This window comes from Brassica napus, chromosome C1, assembly GCF_020379485.1.
Source record: "Brassica napus cultivar Da-Ae chromosome C1, Da-Ae, whole genome shotgun sequence".
Taxonomy (NCBI): Eukaryota; Viridiplantae; Streptophyta; class Magnoliopsida; order Brassicales; family Brassicaceae; genus Brassica; species Brassica napus.
In genome coordinates, this window is record NC_063444.1 from 48,138,849 (window position 1) to 48,162,804 (window position 23,956).

Below are 23,956 nucleotides of genomic sequence, written 5' to 3' on the forward strand. Positions count from 1 at the left end.
GCAAAATAACCGGAACCGAAGAACCGAACCGAAACCGAACCGAAATATCCGAAACCGGAACCGGACCAATATCCTCAAATACCCGAACGGTTCCTATATTTTTATATCCGAAATAACCGAACCGAACCGGAACCAAACCGAGAACCGAACGAGTATCCGAATATATAAAAATATTAATTATATATACATATAACATCACTAAATATATATTTTTAATTTAAAATTCTATTAAAAGTATTTGAAAATAGTTGAGGATAACTAAATTATTATAAAGTATCCAAACTACCCGAAAGTATCCGAAACTATCCGGATAGTTTTATCCGAAATATCCAAAGTAATCCGAAATATCCAAAATTTTTATCTAAATCATCCTAATTATTTGATATTTTACCTTAAATAACCGATATTTTACCTTAAATAACCAATATTTTATCCAAATTATCCAAACTACCCGAACTATCCGAACCCGAACCGGATCCAAATGAGAACCGAACTTTTTCCGGATATTTTTCGGTTCCTACATTTACTATCCAAACCGAACCGAACCCGAAACTATCCGAACCGAACCGAACCGAAAATAGGTCAAGTACTAAATGGATCCTCTAGCCCCTATCCGAACTACCCAAAACCCGAAATACCCGAACCGAACCGAACCGATACACGAAATGCCCAGGCCTAGTGTTAGCTCTGTTCTTTTGGTTAACGCTGCCGCAGCGGCCAGCGGCTGAAAAATACGAAGGAAATTAAATAATTAACGGCATCGTCTTCTTAGTTTCGATCGCTGGCTTTTCAGAAACGCCTGCGTACTTCCACTTTTCTGACGCTGGATTTAATGGCGTCAGAAATTTCATACAATTTTCAGATGCAGTATTCTTTTTTTTTTGGGCAAACCACTTGATTGATATAAAATAAAGTTACACTCCAACAGGAGGGGTTACAGATAAACGAAAGGCGTTCTTTGCCAAAGAGTCTGCAACAACATTATCTGACCGGGAAACAAAGGAAAAAGAGATAGAGTCAAACCGACCACACAACACTCTAATATCAAACAGCACACTGTGAAGAAGAACTGTCGAGGAGGAGGAGTTGAGAAGGTTGACAAGAGACTTCGAATCAGAGAACACGTTCAACTGAAGGAAATCATGAGTGACTGCATCCTAAAGAGCAGCCTTTACCACTAGAGCTTCCGCCACTATGGGCATAGCTACATGAAGACGGTTGGAGGAGTAGTGTCTTATCACGTCACCAGCAGGGTCGACAAATGCCCATCCTTGTCCGCTATGTCCAGATATCGGGTCCCATGCTCCGTCAGTGAAGCAGGAGATACCCTTCAATTCCGGAGTAGGGAGTGCAGAGCGAGTACATCGGGGGGACGGGTGTTTAACCGCTTGAGAAACTTCTTCCCAAGCACGGGCATCATAGAGAACTTTACGGATCAGTTCAGCTTCGGACCAAGACTTATTCTCAAAGATCAGCCTGTTTCGGTTTTTCCATAGGTACCAATAAAGCCAAGGGTAAATAGGAGAGGATACCAGACCAGTAGGAGCAGGTCCGGCCCTGGGCTAAAGCCCATAAAACAAGGGTTTTAGGCGCCAAATATTATACATATTTTGGGGGCGCCAAAGTTTGCTTAAAAGTTGTCCTTAGGCTAGTGGTTGTTAACTTGTCCTCATGAATAACAAGTCAGGAGTTCGAAACTGACTTCTTATTCCATTTTATTTATAATAATACTTTTGTCCTTTTTGATGATAATACAACAAAATTTGATTTATTCATTAATACATATAGGAACGGTTAGTACTTAATCTAACAACTGCACATGTTATATTAAGTAGTGTGAGAATAAATAAATAATTTAATTAAACAAAACATAATTATTTATTTTTCTGTTTTAATAACAACTAACAAAAATTTATTTTCTTTACGTCTTTTTGTGTATTTCTTCCGATATTTGTTATTAGCTACAGAAACTATAACAATTAAAAACTCAAATGATCAATTCTTCATATTCCAAGTTTGTTTCTACATTCGATGCTGATAAATGATTTTTTTCAAAAAATAAAATTAAAAATTCATGAAATATTTGTTCATATTTTCTTCATTTAAAAAAAAATAATTTTAATAATATATAATAACATTTTATTAATTATTTTAAAATATAGTAAAAATAATATATTTAAAGGGCATATTTTTTAAGTACGCTTTAGGCGCCTGATAAGTCCGGACCGGCACTGAGTAGGAGGAAGATTGATCATTCTGGTGTTACTAATCAGGAGCTCTCTCATTGTCGAAACAGAGCCTGCATTAGGCTTGCACAGGTGATGTCTCGAGTTTTAACCCGATTATCTAACTGCAAGTGCACAGTAAAGTACGCAGTAGTAATGCGGGATCGAATCCACAGGGACCGATGATCACACGTAGAGTTGCAGACAAGTTAATAGCTACAGCGAATCAAGATATATTTTTGATGGTTCTTATTTAATTTTCTTAGGTGTCACAAAACATAAACAAGCATGTAAAAAGATGATTTAAACGATTTGAAAACTATTTTAAAACAAACGTTGGGCATTGGGAATTCTCAGGGATTTCTTTTTAATCAAGATACAATTAATGGAAGACACAGGGATATATTAAGAACCGTCTAGAACTCAAACACGATATTAGAATTAACCTACTTCCGTAGCGCTAATTCTCTATGTTATAGAAATCTCCACACTAACTTCCGCTGAGTTTCAATTTCTAAACAAGCATTAAGAACAGGTTCAATATGTTCACAAAGCGCAATAACATCAACTTCCGAGGGTTAAGGACACTTTGCTCATCTAAAGTATTTTCGGAAGTTCAAACAATCACTTTCGGTGCATCAAACAATCTGAAATCATGAACTAAGTGATCAATTCAGTTCAAGCAGTAAGAAATCCATTAGATGAAGAACCAAAACGTAATCCCTTAGTCTACACACGTTTTATGGATCAAAACATCAAGAAATCCCCTATGAGAACCCCTAAACCCAACTAGATGACTACTCACACATAACTAAGCAAGAACAAAACGATTTTGATGAAGAAAACATGATAAGATTGTATTAAAACAGAGTAAAGGTTCAGAAGATCTTCTCCAAATGGTTTTGAGATGAACTCCTTTACAAATCTTCACAAATCACACCAAAACAAGTACAAAACACTCAAATCTTCTCTCTAGAACTTGTAAATCTCCTCCTTGGTCGCCCCTGGTCTTTTCTGAGTCTCAAAGGTCGAGTTTTTTTCTGAATTATTGAGGGGAGTGGGTAAAAAGGAGTGAAAAGCTCGTTTGTGCGTGTGGAGCCCGTAGAGCCTTAGATCGGTCGATCCACATATACCGGATCGGTCGATCTAGTGCATGAAAGCATAAGATCGGTCGATTTACATTGACCGGATCGGTCGATCCCACGTCCTGTGCGATCAATACTTCATTCGGTCCATTGTTCGGTATATCTTGCTTCTGAATAAATCCCGAATGCGTTCTTTTCTTTCAAGCTATCTAGTAACCTGCATATTACACTTAAGAACACCAAAATGCATCAAATAGACCAAAACATTAATTAAAACCGACCATTTAATTGCTCCAAAACGAGTTTAAAACCGTTAAAAACACGGAATATCAACTCCCCCAGACTTGAATCTTTGCTTGTCCTCAAGTAAAGAGGATTAAAATTTGGGAGCTCACTAACCCTCAGTAGACCTTACCTTGTGATTTCGCTAACCACTTGAATCAGAGACTGTCAAGGCTTTCATTCCAAATCCATACCAAGACCTCGCAAACCTTCCCATATTTCAGACCTGCAAGTCTCAGTTTCAAGTAATCAACTCTTTACATTCATTAAAAAGGGCTTGACCTTTCCACCAAAGATATCTCCATCAGGTATAACGGGCTCGGTGTATGGGAGGCTGTTTTAGTGTTTAATTAGGTGAGGCTCAAGTGTTTGTGGGTATCAGCGATAACAAAAAAAAATGCAAAACATTATGCAAAATCGCTGGAGAGACCGAGTATATTGATAACCATGTTTTCGAACTGCTCAAGTCTCAAATGATCAAAACCCAACAAATCTCAAACTCTAACCCCAAATTTAAACAAAGCATCATCTCTAGTACATAAAATAAAAATAAAATGTCTAAATCAAATATACTGAATGAGATATAAACATGAACTCTTTTTTTTTTTTTTTTTTTTTTTTTTTTTTGGCAAAATTGCAATTCATCCTACAAATTGGCAATCTAGGTAACCCATGAGTATAATCATCACAAATAAACCATCCTAGATGCTATTCCATTTAGAATTCGTAGATTCCCCTAAATCCAACCCTAGGGCGATTTTTGATTCTAAAATTAGAGAGTCATACCTGTGTCTTGATGAAAACTGATGGTAGAAATGGATAGAGCTTGAAAAACTAATGAGTTTAGCACCAAGAATTACAAAAATCGGTTGAGATATGATGAAAATCGATTTGCATGTTCTTTAGAGGTTTGAGAGAGTTTGAGAGGAGAGGAAGATGAAATTATGAGTGTTTTGATCTGATTTTCGCGAGTGGGATCTTTTGTGGGTGTTTTCCGGTTTAAATTGAGTGAAATCAAACCGGGCAAGACTTACCTGAGATCGACCGATCCGTACTCTTACGATCGACCGATCTTATGAACGGATCGACCGATCTGCGTATACCGGATCGACCGATCCCTTACCTGGATCGCCGTTCTGTTTCTTTCGGATCGATCTATGCCTGATCGTGATACATGCCTAAAAATCATCTAAAAACACAACCAAAAATCAATTCACACAAGAAAACATAATCACAAAAGAGAAAGAAAATCAAACCATGTGGGTTGCCTCCCAGTCAGCGCTTGTTTAAAGTCGCGAGCCTGACTATTTTGTTGTCCTTAGGCGAGATCGGGTTCCGTTAAAGGAATGTTGGTCCTTCTTCGGGTTTTGCATCTGTGAAGTAAGGTTTTAGCCTCTGCCCATTGACGGTGAATTTCCTCCCATTGTCTTCCAAGACAACAGCTCCATAAGGTCTAACCTCTGTGATAGTGAAAGGTCCGGACCAACGAGACTTAAGCTTTCCAGGAAATAGCTTGAGTCTAGAGTTGAACAGAAGGACTTTGTCTCCAGCAGCGAAGTCTCTCGGGATTATCTTTCTGTCATGCCATGCCTTAGTTCTTTCCTTGTAGATTTTGGTGTTCTCATAGGCGTTCAACCGAATCTCGTCCAGCTCGTTCAACTGAACCATCCTCCTTTCTGCTGCGGTTTTAATGTCGAAGTTTGGTTTTAATGTCGAAGTTCATCAACTTCGTTGCCCAAAAACCACTGTACTCCAATTCCACAGGTAGGTGACAAGACTTTCCATAGACCAGATTAAAAGGAGTGGTGCCCAAGGGAGTCTTGTAGGCGGTTCTATACGCCCATAAGGCGTCATCAAGCTTCACAGCCCAGTCTTTCCTTGTTTTGCCTACAGCCTTCTCCAAAATCCCCTTGATTTCTCGGTTCGATATTTCAACCTGCCCACTTGTCTGAGGATGATAAGGTGTAGCTACCTTATGCTTTACTCCATGTTTCTTCAGCAGTTTATTGAACGTCTTGTTGATGAAGTGAGAGCCTCCATCACTAATAACCACTCTCGGGATCCCGAATCTTGGAAAAATGACTGTCTTGAACATTTTCTTGACAACACTAGAGTCATTTGTCTTGCTGGCTACTGCTTCCACCCACTTGGAGACATAATCAACCGCAACCAAGATGTACTCATTTCCATAAGAAGATGGGAAAGGGCCCATAAAATCAATTCCCCATACATCAAAAACTTCAACTTCAAGGATGAAATTTTGGGGCATCTCATTTCTCTTACTGATGTTACCCTTCCGCTGACATGCATCACACTTTGAGACAAACTCATGGGCGTCTCTGAAAAGTGTAGGCCACCAGTAACCAGCCTGCAGGACCTTAGAAACCGTCTTGAATGTTGCAAAATGGCCTGCGTATTCTGAGCTGTGGCAGTGGAAAAGAATCCCTTGCATCTCATTCTCCAGAACGCATCTCCTGAATAAACCATCTGAGCATCTCTTGTAGAGGAAGGGATCATCCCAGTAATAGTGGTTCACATCTCTCATGAACTTCTTCCTCTCATATCCCTTCAGGTTCGGTGGTTCAATTCCAGCACATAGGTAGTTTGCAAAGTCTGCAAACCATGGGAGATCATCCTGAATTTGTCTCATGGCACAACAATCAGCCTGATCCAAATACTCATCCTCCAGCAAGGTGATCACATAGACATTCTCCTCGGGTAATGTATCATCCAGTGGTGTTTCAGCTTCCACTCTCATTCGGGAAAGATGATCTGCCACTCCATTTTCTGCTCCTCTCTTGTCTCTGATCTCAATATCAAACTCCTGTAGGAGTAAGATCCACCTTAAGAGTCTCGGTTTAGCATCTTTTTTCGTCATCAGGTACTTCAAGGCTGCATGATCTGTGTGCACAATTACTTTCGAGCCCACCAAATAGGACCTGAACTTCTCGAAAGCATAAACTACTGCCAGCAACTCCTTCTCAGTGGTAGCATACTTGATTTGAGCATCATCAAGCGTTCGGCTGGCATAATAGATCACATGGAGTTTCTTGTCTTTTCTCTGCCCCAAAACAGCTCCAATCGCGTAATCACTTGCGTCACACATTATTTCAAATGGCAAGTCCCAATCTGGTGGCTGCACAATGGGAGCACTGACTAGAGACTTCTTGAGAATCTGAAACGCAGCGAGGCAGTCAGCATCAAAAACAAACTTCGCTTCTTTGCACAGCAGACGGGTGAGTGGCCTCGCTATCATAGAGAAGTCTTTGATAAACCTCCTGTAGAAACCGGCATGTCCCAGAAAACTCCGAATATCCCTCACTGTCCTGGGAGGCTGTAGGCTGGTCATAACTTCAATCTTTGCTTTGTCAACCTCGATACCCTGCTCTGATATCCTGTGACCCAAAACAATGCCATCTTTCACCATGAAATGACACTTCTCCCAATTTAACACCAAGTTCTTCTCCTCACATCTTTCCAGCACCTTGCACAGATTAGCAAGGCAGTCGCTAAATGAAGAACCGTAGACTGAGAAATCGTCCATAAAAACCTCCATAATGTCCTCAATAAGATCAGTAAAGATCGACATCATGCATCTCTGGAAAGTGGCAGGAGCATTGCACAATCCGAAAGGCATTCTCCTGTAGGCAAAAGTACCGTATGGGCAGGTGAATGTTGTCTTCTCTTGGTCGTCTGGATGAATGGGTATCTGAAAGAACCCGGAGTAGCCATCGAGAAAACAGTAGTAGGGGTGGTTGGCTAGTCTTTCCAGCATCTGGTCAATGAAAGGAAGTGGGAAGTGGTCCTTCCTTGTGGCTGAGTTTAGCTTCCTGTAGTCAATGCACATCCTATGCCCTGTGACTGTTCTGGTAGGAATCAGCTCATCCTTCTCATTTGTGATGACAGTGATGCCACCCTTCTTAGGAACCACATGAACCGGGCTCACCCAAGTACTGTCTGAAATTGGGTAGATCACCCCTGCACTCAACAGCTTTAGAATCTCCTTTTTCACAACTTCCATCAGTTTGGGATTCAGTCTTCGCTGGTGCTCTATGGACGTCTTTGACTCATCCTCCAAGTGAATCTTGTGCATGCAAAGATCTGGAGAAATACCTGTAATATCATCCAAAGAGTACCCCAATGCTTTTCTATACTTTCGCAATTTTGAAAGAAGCAAAGCGGTCTCCACATTATTCAGGTTAGCACAAATAATAACAGGATATGTGGAATTCGGTCCCAAGAATGCATACCTCAGCCCAGCTGGGAGGGCTTTAAGTTCCACCTTTGGAGCATTCTCCTCACTCCAATCTGGTTGGGAGGATGACGGTTTGACGGTTTTATCGGTGCCTGAGTCTTCAAGGCTGACATAGGCGACATGCTTCTCAATCGGTGAGGCTGAATCCAAAATCTCAGAAAATCCAACCACTTCTTGGTTCATGAACCCGAACTCACTCTCCTTTTGGGTCAATGCGACTTGTAGAGGATCATCAGTGTGCAACTCTTCATCCATTTCCTCCACCAGTTCAGTCAATGTATCAACCCAGAAAGTCTGTCCATCAATAGTCGGATTTTTCAGCACCTTCTCCACATTGTATCTCATCGCCATGTCTCCTAGACGTAAGTCTATATGCCCATTCTGTACATCAATCATGGCTCCAGCAGTAGCTAAAAACGGTCTGCCCAAAATGAGAGGATCTTTAGGTTCCTCTTCCAGCTCCAGAACTACAAAATCGGTAAGCACGTATCCCTTTCCAACACCAACAGGGATGTTCTCTAGTACACCGACTGGTCTTCGCACTGATCGGTCAGCAAGGACCAAGGAGATCCTTGTAGGTTTGTAGTTCGTCATGCCTAGCCTCTCAGAGACAGAGAAAGGCATTAGGCTCACTCCTGAACCCAGATCGCAGAGACTCTTCTCAAAAGTAAGTGATCCAATGCGGCATGGTAGAACAAATGCTCCGGGATCTTCACGCTTTTTAGGCATGACATTTTGTAGAACTGCGCTACACTCCTCATTGAGCATCAACACACCCCGCTCTAGGCTCATCTTATCGGTAAGAATCTCCTTCATGTACCTTTTAAGAGAAGGTACCATCTTCACCGCTTCAACAAATGGCAATCTCACATGTAACTCCCCAACAAGGTTCTTTAGCTTCTCGTACTCACGTTCTTTGATCTTCTGCCTTGGTCTGGATGGGTATGGAGCCTTAGGAACATAAGCAGGAGGCGCCACATACACCTCTTCAGGTTCAGAGGAATTTGGCTTCGTCGACACGGGATCGGTCGATCCAGATGGACCGGATCGGTCGATCTCCTTCCCCTTGGATCGGTCGATCTGTTCTTGAGATCGGTCGATCTCTTTCTCTTTCGATTCCTCAATCGTTTTTCCACTCCTAAGTGTTATAGCATTCACAAACTCCTTGGGATTCGTCTCTGACTTCCCTGGTAGAAATCCAGGTGCTGTTCTGCTGCTGGAGGCGGTTTGAGCAACTTGCTTTTCCAAAACTTTCAAATGGGTGTTCAAAGCTTCGAACTTCCCATTAAGCTCTCCATACATGTTATCCACCTTGGTGTTTATCTCTGCAGTGCTATTCTTCTGACCTTCTAGCACCATTTGCAGCATCTTCTTAATTTCGTTATCCTGAGAAGGCTGTGACGAAGAGGCATTTCCTTGATTCTGATAGTTGTTGTACTGCTGCCTTTGCTGAAATCCTGAGTTGCCCGAGTTGTTCCCCTGATATTGATTTCTGTTCTGAAATCCTTGGTTGAACACACTCTGGTTCTGATTCTGGTTCTGCCTGTTTCCTGCCTGAGGGTAGGACTGATGTTGTGGATTCTCCACATTGTTGCTCCGGTAAGACAGATTATTTTGCTGATTTTGATTCCACCCAAGGTTCTGATTGTAGCCTCTGTTGTAGTTTCCTTGACCACCAATGTAGTTCACATCAGCCTGCATATCACTTGAATCATCACCAACAGCTTCTTGTGAGGAACGATAGCCTTGCTCCTCCACAAATTTCACAGATTTCTGATCTCTCTTGAGAAGCATCTCAATCTTGGCATTCAACTCATCTATCTTCTTGGATTCATAACCAACACCCTTCTGGCTGGTATCAAACCTTGACTTGCGGTTTGCTTTGCTGGATGACAGGTTGTTCAACAAGGTGTAAGCTTCTTCAACAGTCTTGGTCATGAAATCACCATTACTTGCTGTGTCCATGGCATCTTGACTCTCTTCATGAACTCCATTATAGAAAATGTTCAGCAAACTCACATCAGTGTAGCCATGGTGAGGGCAGTCCTGTGTGTACTCCTTGAAACGCTCCCAAGCCTCATGAAAGCTTTCTGAATCAAGTTGCTGAAAGCTTCCAATTCTGCTTCTCAGATATGTGGACCTTGACTTGGTGAAGAAATGCTGTAGAAAAGCAGCTCTTGTCTCTTCCCATGTAGTAAGAGATCCTGGAGGGATGGACTTTAACCATCTGATAGCTTTATCAGCTAAGGAAAACGGGAACAACCTGCATTTCAAAGCGCCTTGAGGAACTCCATTATGTCTGCTGGTGTCACAGACTCGCTCAAAATGCTCCAAGTGATACATCGGGTCCTCAGACGGGTTTCCATGAAACGGATTTTTCTCCACCAAATTAATGAGACCAGTCTTGATCTCAAAGTCTCTTCTCTCAATGGGAGGTGGGCGAATCCCAGAACGATCGGCATAGAATGCATCTGGTGTATCATAATGTGCAAGCGTCATCCTAGGCATGCCATAGTCTCCAGCCTGTTGTCTTGCAGCTACACCAGCCTGCTGATTATCACCAGCATTGTTGCCTTCTCGTCCATCTACAGGAATTGGATTTTGCGGGTTGTCCTGAAATTGGTCTTCTTGGTGTTCAGCCATTTCAACCTCTTCAGCGGACTCAAGTCTTTTCTTTTTCACTTGTCTCTCTAGGCGGCCGAGCTCTAACTCCAAAGGTATTAAATTCGATGATCCTTTGCTTCTAGTATGAAATCCGCTCATTCACCTGAAAACACAAACAGAAAGAGAAAGACAGAAACATTAGACAAAATAAAGAAAATGCTATAGTCTTAAACTGATCATTAACTCTAGGGTGACCAAATGGTCCCCGGCAACGGCGCCAAAAACTTGATGTCTCGAGTTTTAACCCGATTATCTAACTGCAAGTGCACAGTAAAGTACGCAGTAGTAATGCGGGATCGAATCCACAGGGACCGATGATCACACGTAGAGTTGCAGACAAGTTAATAGCTACAGCGAATCAAGATATATTTTTGATGGTTTTTATTTAATTTTCTTAGGTGTCACAAAACATAAACAAGCATGTAAAAAGATGATTTAAACGATTTGAAAACTATTTTAAAACAAACGTTGGGCATTGGGAATTCTCAGGGATTTCTTTTTAATCAAGATACAATTAATGGAAGACACAGGGATATATTAAGAACCGTCTAGAACTCAAACACGATATTAGAATTAACCTACTTCCGTAGCGCTAATTCTCTATGTTATAGAAATCTCCACACTAACTTCCGCTGAGTTTCAATTTCTAAACAAGCATTAAGAACAGGTTCAATATGTTCACAAAGCGCAATAACATCAACTTCCGAGGGTTAAGGACACTTTGCTCATCTAAAGTATTTTCGGAAGTTCAAACAATCACTTTCGGTGCATCAAACAATCTGAAATCATGAACTAAGTGATCAATTCAGTTCAAGCAGTAAGAAATCCATTAGATGAAGAACCAAAACGTAATCCCTTAGTCTACACACGTTTTATGGATCAAAACATCAAGAAATCCCCTATGAGAACCCCTAAACCCAACTAGATGACTACTCACACATAACTAAGCAAGAACAAAACGATTTTGATGAAGAAAACATGATAAGATTGTATTAAAACAGAGTAAAGGTTCAGAAGATCTTCTCCAAATGGTTTTGAGATGAACTCCTTTACAAATCTTCACAAATCACACCAAAACAAGTACAAAACACTCAAATCTTCTCTCTAGAACTTGTAAATCTCCTCCTTGGTCGCCCCTGGTCTTTTCTGAGTCTCAAAGGTCGAGTTTTTTTCTGAATTATTGAGGGGAGTGGGTAAAAAGGAGTGAAAAGCTCGTTTGTGGGTGTGGAGCCCGTAGAGCCTTAGATCGGTCGATCCACATATACCGGATCGGTCGATCTAGTGCATGAAAGCATAAGATCGGTCGATTTACATTGACCGGATCGGTCGATCCCACGTCCTGTGCGATCAATACTTCATTCGGTCAATTGTTCGGTCTATCTTGCTTCTGAATAAATCCCGAATGCGTTCTTTTCTTTCAAGCTATCTAGTAACCTGCATATTACACTTACGAACACCAAAACGCATCAAATAGACCAAAACATTAATTAAAACCGACCATTTAATTGCTCCAAAACGAGTTTAAAACCGTTAAAAACACGGAATATCAACAGGGCAGGGACTTTCTCCCAAATGCGGGCAGCAAAGGGACAGGAAAAGAATAGGTGGAGTGGGGTTTCAGTTTCCCCGCACCGCTTGCATCTTGACTCGGCCTGTAGCCCTCTTATCAATAGGGTATGTCCCACCGGTAGTGCTCCATTCAAAGCGCTCCATAGGAAAGATTGAATCTTAGGAGCAGTGTTTAGGTTCCATATGCATTTGCGCCAGGGATACTCAGCTGTCACAGGGGTATGGAGTGACTTCCTGGCCAACTCATATCCTGATTTAGAGTTGTACAAGCCTGAAGCATCTGGAAGCCAAACAAGTTCATCATGTTTTTTGAAGGAGCTAGGAATAATCTGGAGAATCCGGTCCTCATAAAGAGGCAAGTGTTGTCGTATAGCCATGACGTTCCACTCCATAGTGTCTGGGTGCATATGGTCTGAGACTCGTAAATCTTGGCTCTCTATAGAGGGAGGAGGTCCTATAGGTGTTAGAGGTTCTGAAGAGGCCAGCCATGGTTCAGACCACACCTTGATCTGGGACCCATTTCCGACGCTCCATCCCAGTCCCAGCTGAAGAAGGTCACGGCCCTAAATAATCCCTCTCCATCTGTGCGACGCAGACGTGGGGCAGTTACACTCACGGAGGGAGGACGACTGGCAATACTTTCCCAAAAGGGTTTGAGCCAGGAGTGATTGCGGTTCTCGGATAAGCCGCCAGGTTATCTTAGCCAGTAGGGCCTGATTGAAACACTCGATGTCTCGGAAGCCTAATCCACCCAAGTTCTTCGGTAGGGTGAGCTTAGACCAGGCTATCCAACACCACTTCCTAACATTGGGTTTTGAATCCCACCAAAACCTCGTTAATAGAGATTGGATTTTCTTTCATAGAGAGGTTGGGAGTTTGAAACATGACATAGCGTAGGCGGGAATAGCGGTGAGAACCGACTTGAGTAATACTTGTTTACCCGCACCAGATAGTAATCTTGTATTCTTAGCATTCATTTTAACAACAGTAAAAGAAAAGATGAGTCTATTATGTAGCGTATTTTCTGAATTGTTGGCCGCTGCGGCAGCGTCAGCCAAAAGAACAGAGCTAATGTATGATGTTTTGTGTATCGACAACGCATGCAGATCCAAAGAGTCTTGTAGTAATCTGACATATCAACATGTACATTGGTAGCAAGCAATTCAGAGTGGTGAAAGCTCTCTTTTCTCCTTATGCGATCTGCAATTTAATCTTTTGCGTAATCAGGTCTTACAGCATCACAGTAATTCATGTTCTTCCTTAATTCACTTTTGGAAATGATCAAACCCACCAAGCTTTTCATTTGGCTGTTTGCTTACGTGACTTTGCCTCAATCTGGAATCTCCAGGACAAGAATCTTGTGACCTGATGGACACGAGCCTTGACACATGAGGCTCTATTGAGCCTCAAAAGGAAAACCGCAGAAGCATATCTATCAATGTTTTGTGTTTGGTTGAATTGGGGGCTGACATTAGAATGTGCTCTCCTAAGTAGACCTGACTTACAGAGAAGTTCTGCATCGAAAACACGTTACTTTACTTGTCATGGCCCTTGGTCCAAAACTGGCAAGGACATAGACCTAACAAGGCCTATCATGGGCGTTAGTGGATTTGGACTCTGTGGACGCGGTCAGTCCAATGGTCACAAAAAGCTAAGGTTTCTTATTCAAGTTATCCCGTCAAAATATCAAAATTGAATTTTTTCTTCTAAAATCTAAATATCGAGTATTTCCACCAAAACCGCAAAACTGAGTTTTCCACAAAAACCGTAAAATCAAGTTTTTCACCAAAACCGCAAAATCAAATTTCCCACTAAAACTGCAAAATCGATTTTCCACAAAAACTCATAAAATCAAGTTTCCGCCAAAACCGTAAAATCAAATTTCCCTCCAAAAACGCAATATCGAATTTTTCCGGCAAACCCGCAAAATCAAATTTTCTGGCAAAACCGCAAGATCAAATTTTTCTGCTAAAACCGTAAAATCGAGTTTCCCGCCAAAATAGCAAAATCAAAATTTCCACTAAAATCTTAATATCGAGTTTTCCGCCAAAACCGTAAAATCAAGTTTTCCCGCCAAAAATGTCAAATCAAAATTTTCCACCAAAAACGTGAAATCAAATTTTCCCGCTAAGCCGTAAAATCAAGTTTTCCCGCCAAAACCGCCTAATCAAATTTATCCGCCGAAACCACAAAATCGAGTTTTTCCGTCAAACTCGGAAAATCGAATTTTCCCACTAAAATCTTAATATTGAGTTTTCTGCAAAAATTGCAAAATAAAGTTTTTATGCCAAACTCGCAAAATTGAGTTTTTCTCCAAAATCAAGTTTTTTTTGGAAACAAACACGAAAATCAAGTTTTCTGCCAAAATCATAAAATTGAGTTTTTTCACCAAAACTACAATATAAATTTCCTGCCAAAACCGTAACAACAAAAATTTCCGCAAAATCTTATGAGTTATGAAATTATGTGTGAAGTTGTACTACTTATATGGTCTTTTGAACTTATGTTTTGTTGTACTTATGGATTTATAGATGAATTTTAGTCTTATAAACTTGTATTTGTATTTATAGGCTTATAAATTGATATATAAAATTTTCTTATATGGTTTATTATGGATTTGGTCCTTAATGGATATGGTCATTCCATACGTCCATAAACAATAAATGAACAAATGAATATAGGGCGAGCCCAATTTACAGTTCACCTTATCTTTCTTATTTTTCATAAGGTGGTTGACTTTTGAAGTTAATCTGAGTTGCTTTCACAAATGAGGAGGTAAGCATGTGATTTTGCATAATCGGATTGATACATTAGCGACTTCAGAAGGGAACTGTAACACCCGTAACCTCCTATATGGAGAACGGCGTGTAACTTACCGTAAAATATCGAATTAAACCGATTTATAAAATCAAATAAAATGTCGAACCTTTTAATCAAATAATTTCCAAATAAATACGAGTTTACAATTTAAAACCAAGTACCTTAAATCGAAAAGTTAATTAAAACCGAAATAAAATACAACGATCCCAAGACACCAATCCGTCCACATATCCAACTAGTTGTCATGCTCACCTGCAAGGGGAAGAAAGAGGGGTGAGCAACAGGGGAGTTACTCCGTGAGGTATGGGATGCTAAACACGCAAACCACTGACTTGAGTAAATAGAACTCCCACTATGAAAATTTAGCTCTAACATGAACAAACAAGATGCCTAAAGCATCACACAACACAAACAATGCGATGATAGCATATAGCTAGTCCATACACCTCGCATCTCCTCATACGGATATATATACATATGTTGCGTCGCTAGTACAGTATGTCTCTGTACCCCCGCCCTCCAAAGCTGCGTCGAATGCAAACGTCTCTGCACCCACGCCCCACACAATCTGCGTCGCTAGCCCAGACGTCTCTGAGCCCCCGCCCACCAAAGCTGCGTCGCTAGTCCAGACATCTCTGGACCCCCGCCCACTCACATAGTCCCTACTCATAACTATGTATACATACATATATATATATCGCATATCTTAACATCACACAATCAAATCAACGGTTGAATCCTCTAGACCCCTAGTTCCAGTTTACAATGAATGAACTAACTAACAATCAAGACTCAAACAGACTCAATTCAAACAGACGGATCATGATTCAAAATCTAAACTACGATAGAGAGAATTCTACACTGGTACGGGATTTACGGAATAGACCCTCACCTTAGCCAATATCTAGAACCGGAATCAGATCGGAAAACAATGACATAACTTGATCACCAAGAAAGCTAAGGTTTCGCCATGGATCTTCATCCCGCCAACAACACACCAGATCAGAAAAGAATATAAGCAAAACAATAAGACATAATTAAAATATAATTAATCTAGGGTTTATAACATAAGATTACTTGTTGCACAAGTAAGTGGATAAAGACCACTCAACCTCACGGCAAGGCTCACGGTTATGGATCTGAGACTCCATGATGTACTATCGCCGGTGACACGCCGCTGCTCTCCGGTAGCATGGCATACTCGTCCACTAGTTCACGGCTGGTATGGTGGTGGTGTGGATCGGCGTCATGATGATGAGAAGCGACAACGCCGACATCACTCGTCTCTCCCCACGTCTCAGCTCTGCTACATGACACCAACAAGAGCAAGAGCTACGATTGTTCCATAGGAATCAGCTACAATGGATCCGGTGGTGATTGATGGTGAACGGCGCGTCTCGTATCCTCCAACGTCAACACACGAACACAATAAAGATGATCTCTCCTTTCACACCAACACATGAATGATAATGAAGGAGCAGAAGAGACTAACAGGGAAGTGAGCTCGGGAGGAGATGAGAAATGGTGCATGGAGAAGAAGATACCAAAGAGAGAAGGACGAGATGATCATATGATAAGGCGGCTCCACTCTCGACCAAATAAAATTGATAGGGTTTTGATTCATTTTAAATACACACACGCACGACTTAAAAAAAAGCTTTGGTTTAATAATAATAATAATAATAATTACACAAACCAAACCGGTTAAAGAAACCTGGGTCACGGTCGTTACAATTCTTCCCCACTTAATCGGAATTCCTCCCGAATTCTCGATGGAACCCGAAAAGAACTTCAACGACTATAATATAAAAAAGAACAAGAGATGGGAGAATAATGGAAACGAATAGAAATTTGGTCTTCTCGTACAAAAAAAATAAATAAAAGAGTTAGAAACGCTAAGAACTAACCGAATGATATAGGACAGAACGGCGTCATTTTTTTTCCCCCAAAAAACTCCCAATCCCCAAACATAACATTGAAAACCGCTGAAATCCGAGTCCCATAAATCGCCGTCCCGGGTCAGAGCCGGGACGGAACTCCGCTCTGATACCAAATTGTAACACCCGTAACCTCCTATATGGAGAACGGCGTGTTACTTACGGTAAAATATCGAATTAAACCGATTTATAAAATCAAATAAAATGTCGAACCTTTTAATCAAATAATTTCCAAATAAATACAAGTTTACAATTTAAAACCAAGTACCTTAAATCGAAAAGTTAATTAAAACCGAAATAAAATACAACGATCCCAAGACACCAATCCGTCCACATATCCAACTAGTTGTCATGCTCACCTGCAAGGGGAAGAAAGAGGGGTAAGCAACAGGGGAGTTACTCCGTGAGGTATGGGATGCTAAACACGCAAACCACTGACTTGAGTAAATAGAACTTCCACTATGGAAGTTTAGCTCTAACATGAACAAACAAGATGCCTAAAGCATCACACAACACAAACAATGCGATGATAGCATATAGCTAGTCCATACACCCCGCATCTCTTCATACGGATATATATACATATGTTGCGTCGCTAGTACAGTCTGTCTCTGTACCCCCGCCCTCCAATGCTGCGTCGAATGCAAACGTCTCTGCACCCACGCCCCACACAATCTGTGTCGCTAGCCCAGACGTCTCTGAGCCCCCGCCCACCAAAGCTGCGTCGCTAGTCCAGACATCTCTGGACCCCCGCCCACTCACATAGTCCCTACTCATAACTATTTATACATACATATATATATCGCATATTTTAACATCACACAATCAAATCAACGGTTGAATCCTCTAGACCCCTAGTTCTGAATGAACTAACTAACAATCAAGACTCAAACAGACTCAATTCAAACAGACGTATCATGATTCAAAATCTAAACTACGATAGAGAGAATTCTACACTGGTACGGGATTTACGGTATAGACCCTCACCTTAGCCAATATCTAGAACCGGAATCAGATCGGAAAACAATGACATAACTTGATCACCAAGAAAGCTAAGGTTTCGCCATGGATCTTCATCCCGCCAACAACACACCAGATCAGAAAAGAATATAAGCAAAACAATAAGACATAATTAAAATATAATTAATCTAGGGTTTATAACATAAGATTACTTGTTGCACAAGTAAGTGGATAAAGACCACTCAACCTCACGGCAAGGCTCACGGTTATGGATCTGAGACTCCATGATGTACTATCGCCGGTGACACGCCGCGGCTCTCCGGTAGCATGGCATACTCGTCCACTAGTTCACGGCTGGTATGGTGGTGGTGTGGATCGGCGTCATGATGATGAGAAGCGACAACGCCGACATCACTCGTCTCTCCCCACGTCTCAGCTCTGCTACATGACACCAACAAGAGCAAGAGCTACGATTGTTCCATAGGAATCAGCTACAATGGATCCGGTGGTGATTGATGGTGAACGGCGCGTCTCGTATCCTCCAACGTCAACACACGAACACAATAAAGATGATCTCTCCTTTCACACCAACACATGAATGATAATGAAGGAGCAGAAGAGACTAACAGGGAAGTGAGCTCGGGAGGAGATGAGAAATGGTGCATGGAGAAGAAGATACCAAAGAGAGAAGGACGAGATGATCATATGATAAGGCGGCTCCACTCTCGACCAAATAAAATTAATAGGGTCTTGATTCATTTTAAATACACACACGCACGACTTAAAAAAAAGCTTTGGTTTAATAATAATAATAATAATAATTACACAAACCAAACCGGTTAAGAAACCTGGGTCACGGTCGTTACAGGAACACAATGGGACAAGGGATGGGCCATCATTTGTGTTGGCTTGACCTTTTCATTGCCTACATGATTGGCTCGTGTGTTTAAGTCCAAGCTCGTAGGTCATAAATCATGATCATATACTGGTTTATGTTCGAGATTGTGGTGTTGAGCTTCAAGGGCAACTCCAATCCCATTATATTTTTTTCACTATAAAATAAAATTTGAAGTAAAAAAGTTTCAACCATATTCTATATTTCACTTTATATAGATTAAAATAATTGGTTTAATCTATAAATGGAATATTCTTTTTTGTTTATCGTACTATTTTTCACTCTAAAATAGAATATTACCATAGTATAAATCAATTCTATTATAGAGTTATTCTAATTCGAAGAGAAAAATAGAGTTATAGATTGAAAATGTTTAAATATAATGTTGAAAAATCAAAGGATAGCGTACTAGAGATAGAGTGAACATGGCCAGACAGTTGAATGTCTCTTTTTAGATATTTGGACATTGAAACAAAGAGAAGCAAGACTTTGAGATTAGATGAAAAGTCAGCCAAGGAAAATATAAAATAGATTTCATATTGATCAAAGAAGAATTTTCTTATAAAGTAGACGATGATCGCTAAAACAAATTAAATTGAGCATATATATATATATATATTTTTGGGTTATTATTAATTTAGATAATATCCTATCCTACTATATATTAATTGAAAAGTCATTTTACTGATTTTTGCTTACATATCGATCATAGGTGAACTCTTACAAAATTGTTATAATTTGATTGGTCCATGATTTTTCATTTTTATTTATTTTAATTAGATCTAAAAAGAAAAGGTAAGTATATAACCAATTAATATCAATTGCCAAATAATTTACATAATATTACAAATAATTATTTATGGTAACTAATTGTCAAAATTATAAAAAGAGAAATAAATTGATCATTTTTTATAAGAGCTTAAATCCAAAGTTATATATCCTACTATATATTAATGAAAGAACTTAAATCCAAAGTTATATACCTTACTATATATTAATTGAAAAGTCATTTAAAAGATTTTTGGTTATTTGTCGATCATTTATAAAATCTTTAAAAAATGTTATAAATTGATTATCGATAATTTTTAATTTCTATTTATTTTATTATATTTTTAAAAAATAAGTTTATAAACAGTTAATATCACTTGCCAAACAATCTACATAATATTACAAATAATTATTTATAGTAACTAATTGTTGAAACTATAGAAAGAGTAATAATGTTTGATCAACTACATAAAATAGTAAACAATTTTTTTATTAAAATCGATATAATGATTTTATATTCTTATATAAAGTCTTATATTTGTATATGGCCTTATATTTGTATATAAAGTATTATAATAACTATTAATATTTAATAAAATCCATACATGATTTATAAATCATTTATAAAATTATAAATACGTTTATAAAATTATTTATCTTGGCTTGTCATATGTTTTAAATTATGATAAGAGGTTTTAATTTATTTATACAAGCTTAATTAAGAATTCATTTAAGATATTTTTGGTTATGTGTCGATCATTTATAAATTTATAAAATCCTAAAAAACTGTAATAAATTTATTGTTGATAATTTTTAATTTCTATTTATTTTTTATTTATTTTAATTAGATTTAAAAGAAAAAATAAGTCCACAAAGAGTTAATATCACTTCCCAAACAATCTACATAATATTACAAATAATTATTTATGGTAACTAATTGTTGAAACTACAGAAAGAGTAATAATGTTTGATCAATTTTTATATATTTATAAACGACATAAAATAGTAAACAAATTTTTTATTAAAATCGATATAATGATTTTATATTTTTATATAAAGCCTTATATTTTTATATGGCCTTATATTTGTATATAAAGTATTATAATGACTATTAATATCTAATAAAATCCATATATGATTTATAAATCATTTATAAAATTATAAATACGTTTATAAAATTATTTATCTTGACTTATCATATGTTTTAAATTATGATAAGATGTTTTAATTTATTTATACAAGCTTATAAATTAATTTATAAAATATATTTTTAAATTTCATTTTATATTAAAAGATAAATCACTTAATTTATTTTTTCTTAGGTGTCGATCATATATAGAGTTTGAGAAAAATATATTATAATTTGATTTGTTAATGGATTTTCAAATTTTCTTTATTTTACGAGTACGAAAATTAATTTTAGAAATACTTTTATCAGTATCCAAACGACCTAAATATATTGCACAAAACCATTTATGGTTATTAAATATGTGATTTATATAATATATATAATTCTTCATAAAATCATTGTAGCAATCAAGTATTTCTAAACTATATAAAATATTATAAAAAGTTTCAGTATTATATATTTTCAAAACTTAAGTAATTTTATTAAAAACTTAATCATGAATATTATACATAACTAATTTTAGTACAATTATCAATACAAAATTTGAAAAAATTTTAAAATAGCCATATTTATCTTTCTGAAACAATTATTCTTAGAAAAATATTTAACAAAAACACATAATGATAAAAACATATTTTAATTTGAAAAATTATAATAAATATATTATTACAAAACATTCAGTGAAACCGCGGACATCCACCTAGTACGTATTTAAACAAATAAATCGCAGGTTGCATTAGAAACAAGGGAGTGTGGGTATGGAGAAAACAAAGACATTTGACAAGATAATTGAGAGAATGAGAAAGCCCATCACCACCGCCGTCCCTTTTCACTATCTATTTCTCTTCCTTTTCTTCTACTCATCTATATACCAATCACCAGAAGAAGAAAAAAAAAACAATAAACAAAACATGACTTTTCGTTTGTTAAATCAAACTTGACTTTGTAAATATAAGGTTTGCTTGTTGACAATAAAAAAGATGTGCTTTTGAAGCAAATGGATTCTTTTGATAAAATATTTGCAAATCTAGTTTTGCTATCTATTTCTGTGTCTCACTAATATGAAAATCGAAATATCCACGTATAGTATGTATATCCTTTTCTGAACTCATGTGGTGCTTATAGTGTTAATCTGGATCGTCTGTTTGTTGCTCTGGTCACGTCTAAGCAATTGATGTTAAATTACAGAGAAACAAAGAAGTTTGCTAAAAACGTAAAAACAGAGAGGACAACACACACCAAGCTATACCAGAAACAATAACCCAAATCTTCACTAATCCAGATTTGGACATGGTGGTTGCTTTGGATTTCTTCTTTCAGATTCTTCAGGTAAGTTATCAAAGACCTATACAACAAAAAGGTTTATCCAGGTGATTATTATAATTTTTTTGTTTCTTCAAATGTCTGCTAACAAGTTGATTTAAAACTGGAATATTACCTCTTTAATGAGTTGTGTTGCTGCTGCATCTTCGCTGCTTTGGACAAAATGGTTCATGAACCACTCTGGTTTGTAGTAAACAAGTATGTATCCAATCACCCATCCAAAGGCAATACCAGGTATGACTCCCTTTACAGCTGTTATCCAAGTCAACACCTCTTCCTCTTCTTCTTCTTCCTCCTCTGATTCCGGCGTTTCATGTGGTGTTGACGCGTGAATATCTCTGCAAATTTCGTCAAGAGAAGGGCCAGAAAGTCCCATGTTACCCTCAAATGAAGTGCAGTTCTGCCTTCGAAACTGGGTGCCTCCAGGTACTAGACCAGAAAGCTGGTTATGAGAGAAGTTCATGTATGAAAGGAATGAGAGGCTCCCTAGCTCTTGAGGAATTTCTCCTGAAAGCTGGTTTTGGGAAACATCGAGTGACTCAAGAGCTGTCAGGTTTCCTAGAGATGAAGGGATGTGGCCAGTGAAAGCATTGTTCGAAAAGTTGAGCACATGAAGCTCTTTCAATTGACCTATGGACCTTGGGATCTCTCCTTCAAATTTGTTTCCTGAAAAGTCAAGTGCTCTGAAAATTTTTAGGATACGTACAAGCTCCACCTCTAAACCTTTATTCATCAACACCATTGAATCTTGGTAATAGTAATATCCCATGTACATTTCGTCCGGCTGATCAGATACCGTCCCAAGTGATGACATAGCAATCCACTTCACAAAGTAGTCTGATGGCAAAGCTCCATTGAAGTGGTTGTGCGATATGTCGATGATTTGCAACTTAGGGAACGAAGTTTGATGCATCAGTCCATGGAAGGCATTGGAGCGTAATACAAGAATTTTTAGCTCTGGTAGAGAACGCAGCCAGAAGGGAAACGTATCATTGATCATGTTGCTTTCCACGTTCAAAACTTCAAGACTAGAGAACCGTATCAAAGATCTTGGAAGTTTTCCCGTCAGTTGGTTATGACCGACGTCAAGTGTTCTTAATCTTCCAAATATATTCTCTGGAAGACGTCCTTGAAGACGATTTTGACGAAGGTTTAGATCTCTAAGAGTATACTTGAGATTAATTCCCAGACAACGAGGGATTGAACCAATGAAGTTGTTTTTCGATAAATCAAGAGTGCTAAGATTACGCCATCTGCATATGAAAGCGGGAATATTTCCCGTGAAATTATTGTTCGAGGCTAACAAGGTCATTAAAGATAGCCCATGTTTCTTTGCATTTTTGAAGCCGGTGAAAGAGTTGTTCGAAATATCCAGGTAATACAGATTTGATAGCGTCCATAACCATCCGGGCACTTGTCCTTTGATTTTATTGTTGGAAATGTCTAACCTCTCTATATTTTGCGATTTTACAAACTCTGGAAACTCGGTGATACTGCAGCCTGACAAGTGCAACTTATACAACAAAGGGAGATCTGAAACTGGACTCTTGTTTGTGGCTGAAACATGGTTGCCTGAGAGATCCAACCAACGGAGCCACTTAAAATATGACAAGATATCATTCAAGTCAATCGTAGTGGTCGTGTTCAAATAGAATAGGTCAAGAACTTCGAGCCACTTTAGATGCGAGAAGATACTAATGTCAATTGGACCTTGTGCATTGTAGTGGGAAAGGCGTAGTCGGACAAGGTTTGTGAAAATATAAGAGAAATGGTATTCACTGTTTTTGTCCACACCAAAGAAGACGTAAGAAAATCTTATTTTGCTTAGGTTTATAACTAACCATCCCACGGAATATTGTTTTATTATTGCCAAAAACATGATTTTTTGGATAATATAATTTTGTTGTCGTTTTTATTTGTTAAGAGCATTACTTGTTATTTTTAGTGTGTTATGTAGTATATATGATATATTAATATATTTTGTTTTGTTTTTTTGAATAATTTGTTGTTGTGTGTATAGTACTTGGTAGTAGTGAAGTGAACC

General features: G+C 38.5%; 1 protein-coding gene, 1 long non-coding RNA gene and 1 other non-coding gene across 3 annotated transcripts; 1 reads left to right on the forward strand and 2 right to left on the reverse strand.

Moving 5' to 3' along the window:
• The first annotated feature begins 9,873 nt into the window (after positions 1–9,873).
• Positions 9,874–9,980, forward strand: LOC125581106. The gene has a single exon (XR_007318817.1). It is a non-coding gene; the product is annotated as a small nucleolar RNA R71 (small nucleolar RNA).
• A 1,761-nt stretch (positions 9,981–11,741) lies between these two features.
• LOC125580356 lies at positions 11,742–19,257 on the reverse strand. Its single transcript, XR_007318098.1, has 5 exons — positions 18,010–19,257; positions 17,825–17,908; positions 15,978–17,196; positions 15,793–15,876; positions 11,742–15,152 (listed from the first exon to the last, which is right to left on the reverse strand). It is a non-coding gene; the product is annotated as an uncharacterized LOC125580356 (long non-coding RNA).
• Positions 19,258–21,668: 2,411 nt separating this feature from the next.
• LOC125580351 (receptor-like protein 43) lies at positions 21,669–23,224 on the reverse strand. The gene is made up of 2 exons (XM_048744712.1): positions 22,028–23,224; positions 21,669–21,934 (listed from the first exon to the last, which is right to left on the reverse strand). The coding sequence occupies exons 1-2, from the start codon at positions 23,222–23,224 to the stop codon at positions 21,863–21,865; spliced, it is 1,269 nt and encodes a 422-aa protein (XP_048600669.1). The 3' UTR covers positions 21,669–21,862.
• Between the last annotated feature and the right edge of the window lie 732 nt (positions 23,225–23,956).

What these genes read in the sequence shown, in the direction of transcription:
- LOC125580351 (XM_048744712.1), bottom strand. Translation starts at nt 23,224, where the DNA reads ATGACCTTGTTAGCCTCGAACAATAATTTCACGGGAAATATTCCCGCT. An exon ending in CAACACAACTCATTAAAGAG is followed by an intron (nt 21,935 to 22,027) that starts GTAATATTCCAG and finishes TTTGTTGTATAG; the next exon opens with GTCTTTGATAACTTACCTGA.